This window comes from Mesitornis unicolor, unplaced genomic scaffold (genome assembly GCF_000695765.1).
Source record: "Mesitornis unicolor isolate BGI_N332 unplaced genomic scaffold, ASM69576v1 scaffold36720, whole genome shotgun sequence".
NCBI lineage: Eukaryota > Metazoa > Chordata > Aves > Mesitornithiformes > Mesitornithidae > Mesitornis > Mesitornis unicolor.
In genome coordinates this window covers 1-11,758 of record NW_010159566.1, presented here as the reverse complement: position 1 = coordinate 11,758, position 11,758 = coordinate 1, and the positions used below count along the sequence as shown (strand labels likewise).

The 11,758-nt window shown below is 42.0% G+C and overlaps 1 protein-coding gene across 1 annotated transcript; it reads right to left on the bottom strand.

Annotated features, from left to right (window-relative positions):
* Positions 1-1,639: 1,639 nt before the first annotated feature.
* On the bottom strand, positions 1,640-10,497 carry NIPAL3 (NIPA-like domain containing 3). The gene is made up of 11 exons (XM_010187100.1): positions 10,399-10,497; positions 9,014-9,082; positions 8,744-8,915; positions 8,571-8,630; positions 7,760-7,905; positions 6,895-6,991; positions 5,740-5,875; positions 5,001-5,089; positions 3,508-3,571; positions 2,532-2,626; positions 1,640-1,839 (listed from the first exon to the last, which is right to left on the bottom strand). Exons 1-11 carry the CDS (start codon positions 10,495-10,497, stop codon positions 1,640-1,642), a joined length of 1,227 nt encoding a protein of 408 aa, XP_010185402.1.
* Between the last annotated feature and the right edge of the window lie 1,261 nt (positions 10,498-11,758).

Genomic DNA, 11,758 nt, shown 5'->3' with positions numbered 1-11,758 from the left:
GAAATGTCAAAGCAGTCTCAAGTATTTCCAAATTAAATTAGTATTTATAGCTGGCAAAGCAAGCATATGCAAAAGGAGGTTTCTATTGTCATAACTATACACAAGTCAGTGGAGTTCTTGGGAATTTGTGGTAGTGGGAACAGAAACTGGCCATGAGTCGATTCAAAAGAACTTTAAAAAATGCAGAAAGCCACTGTTGCAAGTCCAAGATCCTCCCAAACGCCTTGGTATCAGAGTAACCATTTAAAAATGCACAGAACACAAACATTATTCATCTCAAATAAAAAGTCTTCTAAGGTCATGGAGACGCTCCACTATGCATACAGTTCAAGACACACTGAGTAGACTTAAAATTCTGTTTCCCAGCAAAACAAGTGCTTTTAGAGAAGATGTTGTTATCAGAGTGCCAGTGGAACCTGCATTTGCCAGTAAATGTTGTACTTTGTCCTTTTCACTTGACAAGTTCCACTCCCCCCGCCTTGTGTCTATTCTCCCTTCATATCAGCTTCCAGCCATCTCTTGGAAGTTGGAAAGATAAATATCATGGGTACACAATGCTCCATTATTCTGCCAGTCCTGAGTGCTGGACTCTGCACACTGCTTTTTCTTCTTAGGTCACACTAGACCAGCATCTTCTTTTGCCCTTTTGGTTTTTTTTAACATAAACTGTAACACCTAGACTGAGTTTTTTAACTATGTCAATGCCTTTAAGCATTTAAGACCATTAAACAAAGTTGGAAACCCTGCCTCAAGCAGAGAGAAAATAAAAGTGATAGGGAATCAGGACCTCATCAAGAACTACAAAAAGTTCCCACCAGATACCAGTCGCATTTCTTCTTGTTCTTGTACTTTAGTCTTCCCTCTGCACCATTTAATCCAACTTGAAGCTCCTACTATGAAACAAAAAAAACCCCAAAACAACCAAACAAAAACCTGGCAAACAAACTTTGTTCTAAGCTGCCGTATAATCCAGTGGTGTTATAAAAACAATTCACATTCTCAGTGCACAAGTTCAACACCAGTCAGAGAACAGTTGTACAGGAAGTACCAAGATTCACAATTTGAAGCAATAAAGTAGCTTACTCTGACCAAATACGCTGCTCTAAAGACACAGGAAGTTTCAGTATTCGTGCTTGAAAACAATTACACTTTATTGCCGTGTTAAGATGGTTTGGTGGTCACGCTGGAGACACGAGCATTTACAACGTCACAGTCTCTATATACGAAAGGTTAAATCCTGCCCGCCTCTCTCTGTGAGCAACTCCTGAAAACTTCTACTTGGAGATAAACCCACTCCCAGCAGGACTAAAAATGGCACAGTCACTTCACTTCCCACAGCTCTGCATTTTCACACCGTCTGCTCTCTCACTGGTTTCGTACTGTCACGATATTGCACTCACCATCTCACGCTTCCAGACAGCGACCTTCAACACCGAACTGTGATTTACTTCTTGCTAAGACGAAGCCTTTCAACTTCACAACTATAGAGAGCTGTTTATTATAGTAATCACCCTTGAAAATTAAGTTTGAGATGAGCTTTAAACTATATCAAGGTTGGCTTTATACTTGCTAATATTTTAATGGGCAAATAAATAAAGGTCATACTTCTGATGAGTCAAATCAGTTCCTTAAAGGTCACTCACTCCTTTTTGCTGTGCTCCAACACCCGGTAGGGCGGAGCAGAGACTCCTTTGGAACCGTGTTGCTCCTGCACGATCGGCAACGTAGCTGGAGTATAAATTTCCGGCATGGTGTCATTGTTCTCTAGGGCACCGTAGGAAAAAGAAGCTTTGAGGTCAGGCTGAACTGCAATCCCTTTATCGTGCATGTTCTGCATGCCTGAAAAGAGCAAAGGCAGAGATTAAATGCTTAGGAACAAAAGTGCATTCTTCCTGCGCTCTGTTAAATCAGTAAGTTATATATATAGTCTCCGTGTTCGTGATACGCGGCTCATCGGTTCCTTGAGTGTTAAATGAAAGACATAATGTCTTTCTGCATAGCACTAGAGCCACTAATGGAGATATAAGCTTCAGGTGAATGAGGGATGGCAGACAGTTATTTATCAAGCGCTGCACATCTTTTATATAGCTCACCAGGAAAAGAGAGTTCAGCTGTACTTCCCAAAAGAAACTTCTGCTCCCCCTGACCTCCACCTCTTGCAGCACACCGCAGTCTTCCCCAGTAATCAGCTCCTCCTGCTGGGTGAAGACCAAGCCCAATCCCAAGCAAATGCTTAAAACTGGTTCATCTTCCCAGACAGCAGCCAACTGGATGAGGCTGTTCTGACAAAATATGACACCCCCCAGGTGCCAGAGGGCCCAGAATAAGAGGCATCCAAGTGGGACATCACCTCTGCTCTGCTCCACGCAAAACACACATGTACCCCTCACAAGGCACAACCAAACAAGAGGAGAAAAAAGTAGAAAACAACACAGCCACTGGATATATCCACATACTTAACAGAGCCTAAAGCTTTTGCTGTGAAGCCCAACACTTGAAAGTGTGATAAATCACTGTATTTTTACTGTTACCTGGCATAGCATCCATTGATATGTAAGGTTCAAACGGCACAGATTTCTTCCTGTTTCTTGTGATCAAGAAGACACCTAGAAATGCTATGAGGCACCTGAGAGAGAAGACAAGATCTACTGAGACAGCTGTGAAAAGGAGAGGAGATAATGTTGCACATTGCTGCTTCCGAGTGCCTATCGTGCAGCATCAAAGAATTAAGAACTGGAAGAGAATGAGTTGTGAAGTCAGAACTACAGGGAATTGTCTCAGCTGAATAACCCCCTTCAACAGTATTGAAATCCACCCAGCAATCAGCACAATCTCACCTTTTCTTTATCAAAACGCAGGTAATAGTTTTTACCTGAATTAATTAGTCTTAACTAAGGGGGAAAAGCAGCATAATCAAAATGTGTTTTTCTTTGATGCAACTCCAGGATTTACCAACCTGACCTTTGAAAGGTTTCCCGTAGGTAAACACACTCACAACTGTCGATCTTGATTTTTACAGTGTTGACAGAGAAAGGCACAGTTCAGAACATTAATCTCCCAATTGTTTTTTGCTGTACTAATCTGAAAGACATTTCAGAACGTCCTCTGATAATGGAGAGCTAATCACATCAAGACACTGTCCTAGGACTAAACACTCAGTTACACAGCAAACACTTGACTGATCGTATCTGCATTGTGTGAGTGCCCATGCCCTAAGAAACAGGACTCCAGTACAATCAGTAAGGGATTTAGTGTTTAATGTTGTACAATTACGCATAACCTAGCGCTACACAATTCCACTAGAGCATCCATCACCACTCAGATGAGATACTGAGCTCCAGGGGCCATTGTTTGCTCTAACAGAGAAAGTGCTTTCTGTTTGAACGCCTCTCCAAGACAGTACACACGTCCAATACAGAGATGGAGAGACAGATAAGGGGTTTTTAAGTTTTAGTCACATGAAGAAATATATCCCAGTTATCCATCAAGGAAACTTTAAACACTTACCCAAGTGCAAACATACATATATGGAGAACATCTTCGCCGGTGAAGTCCAAGTAAAAAGTTGCTCCTGAAAAAGAAATAATTCATGACATCTTCCTTCCCAGCTTACATGAGCAATGAGTGCTACATCTCCAGCACCACCCCCTCCAGAAACCAAATCATGCAATATTCCTATTTTTATAGTCAGCACCTTTGCTTTTTTAATATCTTAAAATAGAAAAGGTGGCCTGATTTCCATTGCAACACCATTTATTGACAAATCTTTTAAAATTTCACTACCAAAATAGTTATACCAGTGTAACTAATAGAGATGCAAGTAAATCTGTACAGCAGCACAGCAACTGGTACAAGTCTTTCCATATTGGGGTAGGAGGTTGCAACGGAAACATTGCTGGGCAGGTCCCTGTGCTAATAAAGCCTGAGCCAAATTCTTATCACACAGCAGTGGTGACTACATAAAGAGACCGTATTTCCGAAGTCTAAATGACAAAGCAAATCAAATATCTCAAACTACAAGAAGATGCACAAACTCTTGACCCCAAACACGTTTATACAGCTCAAAGCTGTAAGATGGTGAGTGTCCTTGGTGTCCTGGATGTCAACAGGACACTCATTCTGGCTCCCACTCTTTACATTTCTAATTGAAGTAAATAGACTGATGAATCTGAGAGCAGCTTATGGCTTGGAACATGATAGGAAATGAACATTACCCAAAGAGCAGGCCATACTCTCTCGTGACATTGAAGAGCAGCATTAAAAGGCAATGTATAATTTACAAGGGGAAGCTATTGCCCTTATACACCTAGGAGAGCATTACTATTTACACAGAGAGTACCCAGCACTGTTAAACAGATCCATTTTCTCCAGCATTTGCAGTTGTGTGGTTTTTTTGGTTGATTGGGTTTTTTTTTCCCCCCAGTTTTGCTCAATTGACAAGAACAAAACCTTAAAAAGGCTGCTCGCCGGGTCTGAACCTAAGAGGGATTCAAACGCTCATCTTCATTCCTGCAGACAAAGCTTTGCCTATGTGGGCAAGGGCTGAAATTAGAGTAAACTGTCCAGGAAGAAAAGTGCCCATAAACCTTTGTACAGAGGAAGCAAGTATGTTTATACACTGTTATCACATACATTTTAACAAAATCTGGATAAAATTTCACAAGGAGAAATTTCAGCAGTGTATTCAAGTTGCACATCTAAGAGCATACATCATCCTCCTCTTCTACACTCTAGTGTGGTTGAGTAATACAGTCTCATACGTAAGTTCCCATGCAATTTAAACAAAATGACAGAACTTAACAGGACATTTTAACACAATCTTATGGGATAATTCACATTTTCTCAAAGAAAGAAAAAAAGCCAGTTTCAGAAGAGAGATGACAAGAAAATACAAGTCGTCATCTTGTGAGCGTTCACCTTCCTCGTCTGTGAGGATTATTTTCCAAAATCTTTTGCCCTTCTTTTCAAAAGGACCAACCCAGTGTTCTGTGCACTGTTACCTGCTGTGATCGCTACTGTTGTGGACAGGATATAGCCGATGCTGGCAATCTGAGATGAGTCATACAGCTGTGAGGCTTGAGCTAAAAATCTGCAATACAATGACAAATGACAGGGGTTGATTTGGGAAAGATACTCAAATTGAATAGCAGTTATCATGGACTAGTACAGGTTTCCTTTTTGAGGACACCTTTCAAAAGTGATGCACGAATTTAAGACACTTTATTCTCTTTCTCACTAAACCTGCAGCAGCCTCCCTTGGAACCAATATAAATGATAAAAGTTAAGTGTTATGGCCACACTGACTAAAGGCAGTGAAATTACTGCCACTCACCTTAGGGCCAGAATGCCACTCACATATTAAATAGCTTTTTGTCCCTGCTGCTACTGCCTTTTTATGTTATTACAAGAACAGACGGGGAAAAAAATAGACACTTCATCAACAACACTGATTCTGCACTTCGATTTTAGCTGGTGCACAGATATTCTATTCTATTTGCTACCATTTCATTCCTAACATTGTTTTGTGAATACCTGAATGATGTAGAAATCTGGGATTAAAACTACTTGGCAGTGTCATTACATGGAAAAACAAAGAACACCGCTATCCCAGGCTCCTGTGACATGGATTGGAGAACAGGTCACAGAAGAGACTTGATAATTCTTCTAAAATGTAACCAGCCCACTAATTACCAATCCACTGAAACCAGCACAGTTATAGACAGAGAGTGAACATCTTACGTTGCTTGAAAGATGGCTGTAGCAATCATGCACACCAACATGATGTAAAATATTGGGTAGTCGAGTTGTAAGTTCCCTTGTATCGAGACGACGATCATGCCTGCCACAGCCTTCACCGTCACAACCGTCATGGAACCTGTGAACGTCGACCATGACTCGGCTGAGTCACTGACACACGTGCAACAGGACAGGAACGCTGCACATTTGCTCTATACATGGCAGGCAGCTGCAAACAAACCCAAGATCTACAAGCATTTGAACCCTTCTTTTGCCAAGCCAAACAAGGGATGCAAACTGCCTGGTTTATCCCCAACTCTGCTAGTTTTATCCTGAAAGCACAACTGAGGGCCATTCAGAATTCGGGTAGTTGCTCTGTCTAAAATTCACGCAGCCTCTGGGGCATCAGTTACTGAAATCCAGCCTAAAGCAGTTAAAAAAACCCAAAAAAACCAAGACACTGCAGTGACTGCAGTTGCATAAACCGCAAAAACTGAGGACTGTGACATAGATTCAGCAGCACGTCAGAATGCGTCACTGCCTCGCTATTATTCACCCTTTTTAAAGTTTAATTGATCACAGCATCTTAAAAAAAACCAACAGACTCATGTGGAGAAAGGTACAAGTGAGATCCTGGCCTTTCCAAAGTCACGGTAGGATCCCACTGTAGGCACGAGGATATCAAAGCATCATTTGACCCCATGCCCGGAGGCTCTCCCAATTTAAATAGGGATATGCTGGCATGGCAGAGTATTTATCATTTCTTTAGCCACGCAGCAGATCTTCCTAGAGCCAAGGAGGTTCTTGTAGGTCAAATCCTCTCTTTCATCCACTGAATCAGCTTTCTTTATCCATTGATATTGTACCATGGTTTGTACGCACAGCTTAAAATTAAGAACGCTAATAAATAACTTGCACTTTCTGTATCTGGCAGATTATTCCTCATGGAATAGAAGTCTTAATTGTTCAAAGGTCATCTGCAAATATCCTAAACATCACTGCAAGATATTAGCTTCATCTAATTTGTAGTAACATTCCTGGAGTAGATTGGTGCATTTTATGACATTAATTAGGTCAATATAATTCCCTGTATGCCACAGATGCTTCAGTTTACTGTAGTTTACTGTTAGAAGATCCTACAAGTCCGTATCAACTTACCCAGCAAAGCTACGAGCAGAAGAATAACTACAATGTAGTTTGCATTTTTCTCCTTGTAAAAATACAGCAGCAGGCAGAATATGATGATCTCCACAAGCTACAAAAGATAGAAATGAGAATATTAAAAAGTGCAGGGTATATGGGGTTGGTAGTAAATAGGATTCTGAGCCAGTCAAACAGAATTATACAATAAGGCAAATCAAAGGAAAATGAGGATCCCACACAATTATAGGTCAAATTTAGCATGATCTTTGCTTCTAATTAGATGAGATATTCAATAGCTTCTTGCAGAACAGGAAACATGGGACACTTTTGAGGTTATATTCATGGCAGAGCAGCAGATCAAATAATCCTGACTGAATATTCACATCAGAGATCTCAGCCTACTTTCCATAATGAAGTTCTTTACATGATTCCCACAGCACACACCTTATTTAATGGCCAACCTTATCTCCATTAAAACCCAGGATTTTCAGTGAGATCTACGGCTCCAGAGACAGTCAGTCCAGAAGAAGCCCAGATGCATGCACAGTATTTGGACACGTCTGGAGCAGTTGCTCTCAGCTGCCATCAGTACCACTGCCACAGGCTGAAGCTTATCAGGGAGAGAGCAAGCTATTTAAATATCTTTAACTGAAAAGTTTTCAATCCTAACATCATCATTCAGAGAAAGAACGGGAGAGCTCCAAATTGTGCATGCAGGTGTCCACATGCAATGTGGAACCGACACCAGGAAAAGCTGGCATAGGTTTATTAGCAGGTACAAGAAATATTGCTAGTAATGATAAGGAAAAATAAGGCTTGAAATGAAACTCCCAGTCAGGCATAGAGCAGAAAACTGTCCCACATTTATGGGCCATCTTACCATATACAACAGAAATGGCCAGCTCACTAAATGCCTAGTGATATTTTCTCCTGTCATCTTCTCATGACTATTAGGTCCAAATGTTATCAGCAGATAAGTTCCAACAATTGCCAAACCACAGCCTACAAAGGACAAAACATAGCGCCCTTCGGCAACCAAAGGACAAGAAAAAAAGAAATAAAAGAAAAAAAAAGAGAGGACAAAGTTAGTGGGTTAGTGTGGATGCATGGAATTAAAATCACACATGCACAGCGACCATTAATGACACCACGCACATTCCTCTGGATGACTCATTGCTCTGACCTTCACACCCCACTTTCAAAATACTAGAACCAAAAAAATCCCTAGGCAATGTGTGTGCTGTGAGTTGAGGAAAAAAGCTCATATCAGGTAGCATCTGCTAAACTAACAGGAGCTGCACGGTCTCTATCTGGGGCTTTTCCTGCCTGGCCCACAGCCCATTTTCTAGGAAATGGAAGAATGCAAACACTCGCACATGGATGAATTCAGCTGTGCCAGCACTACTGCAGTCAAGGCCCTAGGCTGCAGCTTAAGCCCAGAGAACCATGATTCTCAAATCCTACAAACACCATTTCCATGTATTCCTAAAACACGTGAGATTCAGATGATTTGACACAAGTCAGAAAAAAAAAAATCCATTTTTAAACAGTGGATGAAATGATGCATTTCTTCAAAGAGGTGCTATAGCTAAAGGAGATCTTGCCATCCCTCTAATGATGATTCTTGAGAGGTCATGTGTTGAATGGCTTGTAAACAGAAAGAAAAAATGAAAAGGAATTGGAGAACTTACTCAAAAAATCCTTGGGCTTCCATTTTTCTTTAATAAATATAATTCCTATGATTGCACTAGCTATAAAAAAAAAAAGGAGAAACAAACAGTGAGTTATGTATCGATCCAGTGACCAGCAGTCTCACACCGCAACGTGCTCAGACTTGTATGGCCATTGTGCTTTCCTCCCTTACCGATAACAGACACTGCACTGAGTGGCACAATCAGTGAGAGAGGAGCAAAGGCGTAAGAGGAAAACACTCCCAGTTCGCCCAGCACCAGCAGGAACAGTCCACACCACCACGTCTTGGTTTTGAAGTAGGCTCGGGGGTCTTTGGAACCTGCCAGTCGGATGTGGCTGTATTTCTAGAAAAGAAAATAAAGGCAAAGAATCTTTAACATGCTTGGTACTTTTTAGAGCAGGATGTTTGAGACAGGATCAATATTTCCTTCATGATACTCACCTGGAGGTTGAGTGCAATACTGATAACCAGATGCCCAAAGATAGCTAGTAATGCACCAATCAAGTTCTCCTGTAAAAACAAAGTAAACACTGAGATATTAAATTTACCCACTGGACCCTGGAGGAATTTGGAGCTTTTTGCACAATCTGGACTTTTAAAGTTCCTAGATCACCTATCAATAAAATAGCTCCTTATCTTCCTCCCTTTCTGTGTGATCTAGGGCAATCCAGGTGAGTTCCCTATGGCTGTGATCCAAATCTGTGAAACTCAGGTGAAATAAAACCCTTCCTTAACAGACAGTTTCTACAAGAGACTCAAATTAGTGTGTATGTATTTGCATTCTTTGCAGTTTCTCAGAGGGCAAGAAGATAGCTCAACGACCAAGGTTACACAATTCGGCCAATTTGATGAGGCAGCCCAACTGTCACAGATTTTATACCGCTTTCTATATCAAAAGTTATTCCAAAGTAATAAGCAACTGGTAGCAGCTTTTAGCAAGCTCCCAACCCCTCCTACATCAGCATTCTCAGCTCAGCAATAATTCTCACGGTCTAAAGACAGATTCTGAAATAAATAAAGGATGTAAAGCAGGCTGAGTCAGAAAGAAAACGTACATTAGGAGTGAACAGAAGAGCCTGAGGCTAAGCCAGGCCATTTAGCATTTGTGTTCCTCCAACAACTGTCTAAATCTCATGAGATGTCATTAGCACTTTTCAATTCGGTGTAAGTCTCCAAGATACAGTGGAGTGCTTACTTTGATTGATTTGGGATAACCAAGCTCACATTTGTATTCCTCCCTTAACAGTAAACACACTACTCCCGATTTTCTCATTCACAGTAAGACAAGGACTTAAAGATTTCAAGTCCTTATCAGTGGAACAAAAAGCTCTTTATCAGGATGTACAAAAATAAGATTCACCCAGCAGCTTCATTCAAAAACACCTGAGAGATCTTCCCACAACAGACAATAAAGTTGGCAGAAAAACGTCCCTGTGTGATCACGGATGAGCCAGAAAAGCTCAGCACAGTTTAGTGGGTCAGCATCTGACTTCAGTTTAGAAGATGTGGAGGAGGTGGTGCCTCAGCTGAGAGGCTGACCAGAACATCTGATCTCCATTACTGAAGTATGGGTTACCCTGAAAGGCAGACTAGCACAATTTATTGTACCCAATCACCCCTAGACATCCACATATTTTAACTGCCAGTCTTTCTTTCCATTGCATAGCTCTTATAGACACAGAATTTCTCTTTCTTTCTCTCATACATCCAGCTAAATACAAAGACAGTGCACTTTTCGTAAAAAAAATTAACCAACATACAGTGGTGTTGTCAGCTTACTTGAAGAGTTAAGAACTTCTATAGATAGACTGGTGTAGAAATCTGACCTTGTAAGAAAAGGAGTCAGTGTGTGGCTGCACAGAAACCACTGCTGTGGCCAAGGGGAGTTGCTGAAGCTGTAGATTTGCGCTGTTGCCTCCTTCCATTTTGGTTGGTTGAAGTGTTTGCTTTTCAGCCTCTTTGATGCCAGAACTTCTCCTCAGAGAAAAGACTTGGACTCTGCTGGAACTGCCTTATCCATAAGTTGGTACCACTTCTTCCCATCCATCCTGTTTTCTTGGACAAGCAACAATTAGTTCAGTGAAGCACAAAAATATTCTCTGTAGCCTGTCTGCTGCTTTTCTTCCCCTGCCAGGCTACACTCAGATAGGGTAGGCACTGCAGCAGAAGAGTAGGTGAGCCAGTATTTCCAGCCAGTCAGTGGGCAGCAAGGTTATAATCCTCCGAGGTGACACTAAGGGGAAAAAAAATATAAATAGAATTAGGTCAAATGAACTTCATGGTCCAAAACATGCAGTGAATTCCTGCAGATAGATAGGCCATAGAAAACTCCCTGGAACCAAACTAACAGCTGTGCGTATCAGCAGAGAAAAGAGTTTAAATGCCTTCTTACAAAGTCTTAAACACAGAAACTCACACAGACCTTGCTTTACCAGAGCTCACAAACTGGCTTGGCCTCAAGGGTGACATATTCAGCTGGCATTTAACACCAGGCCTTGCCCTTTGGAAAGCTCTTATCAAAAAGTCTTTCAAGTCCTCCAAGAGCTGCTTTTCATTTCTCTACTGCTTGTTGTTTGTGCAGGACGCAGCAGCGCATTAGTCACACCACCCCCACGTGCTGGGGGTGACAGCGCTGCTCTTCATGCAGACAGAGGTCACTTCAGTGTAATTGCTGTGAGCAGAGTTTGGAGGCAAAATTCCTCGGAGCCAGACTCATTATAAGCATCTGGAGAGCACCACGCACGGTGAACCAGTCTGAGGTCCCTTCACACCATGATAACTCCTTTCACTAAAGGCCTCAAGGAGCATCAGCATCATCCCCAGTTTTGTATAGGGTGGGATACGGGTGTGCAGACCCTCTTACTCCACTCAAAGACCACCTGAAATGGTGCAGGCTGAGCACCCCTTAGCCTCAGCCCCTGGACAATTGGTGGCAGGACCTATCCCACCCTCAAGCCACGAACTGCGAGCTCTCTTAGCCAACCCTGATCTGCGAGGGATTGCTTTAACTCATGGGCTGTCCCAGCACCTCCAGCGTGAGGGAAACAGAAGCAGCATAATAGCCTTGCCACAAAAGGGTAAAATCATCCTGCTGTGAAGGGAAGTAGGGCGCAAAGCCCCCCCTTATAGTGAGGAAACCCTGCCCGGGCAGAGCAGAGCCTGGGCCGAAGGCAAGGGGTGGCCCCA

Excerpts from the sequence above, each read along its gene's own strand:
- NIPAL3 (XM_010187100.1), bottom strand. The coding sequence starts at position 10,497 with ATGGAAGGAGGCAACAGCGCAAATCTACAGCTTCAGCAACTCCCCTTG. Across the intron at positions 5,876-6,894 it reads TCTGCTCGTAGCTTTGCTGG|GTTCCATGACGGTTGTGACG; the intron begins GTAAGTTGATAC and ends CGACGTTCACAG. Across the intron at positions 3,572-5,000 it reads AACAGTAGCGATCACAGCAG|GAGCAACTTTTTACTTGGAC; the intron begins GTAACAGTGCAC and ends TTTCTTTTTCAG.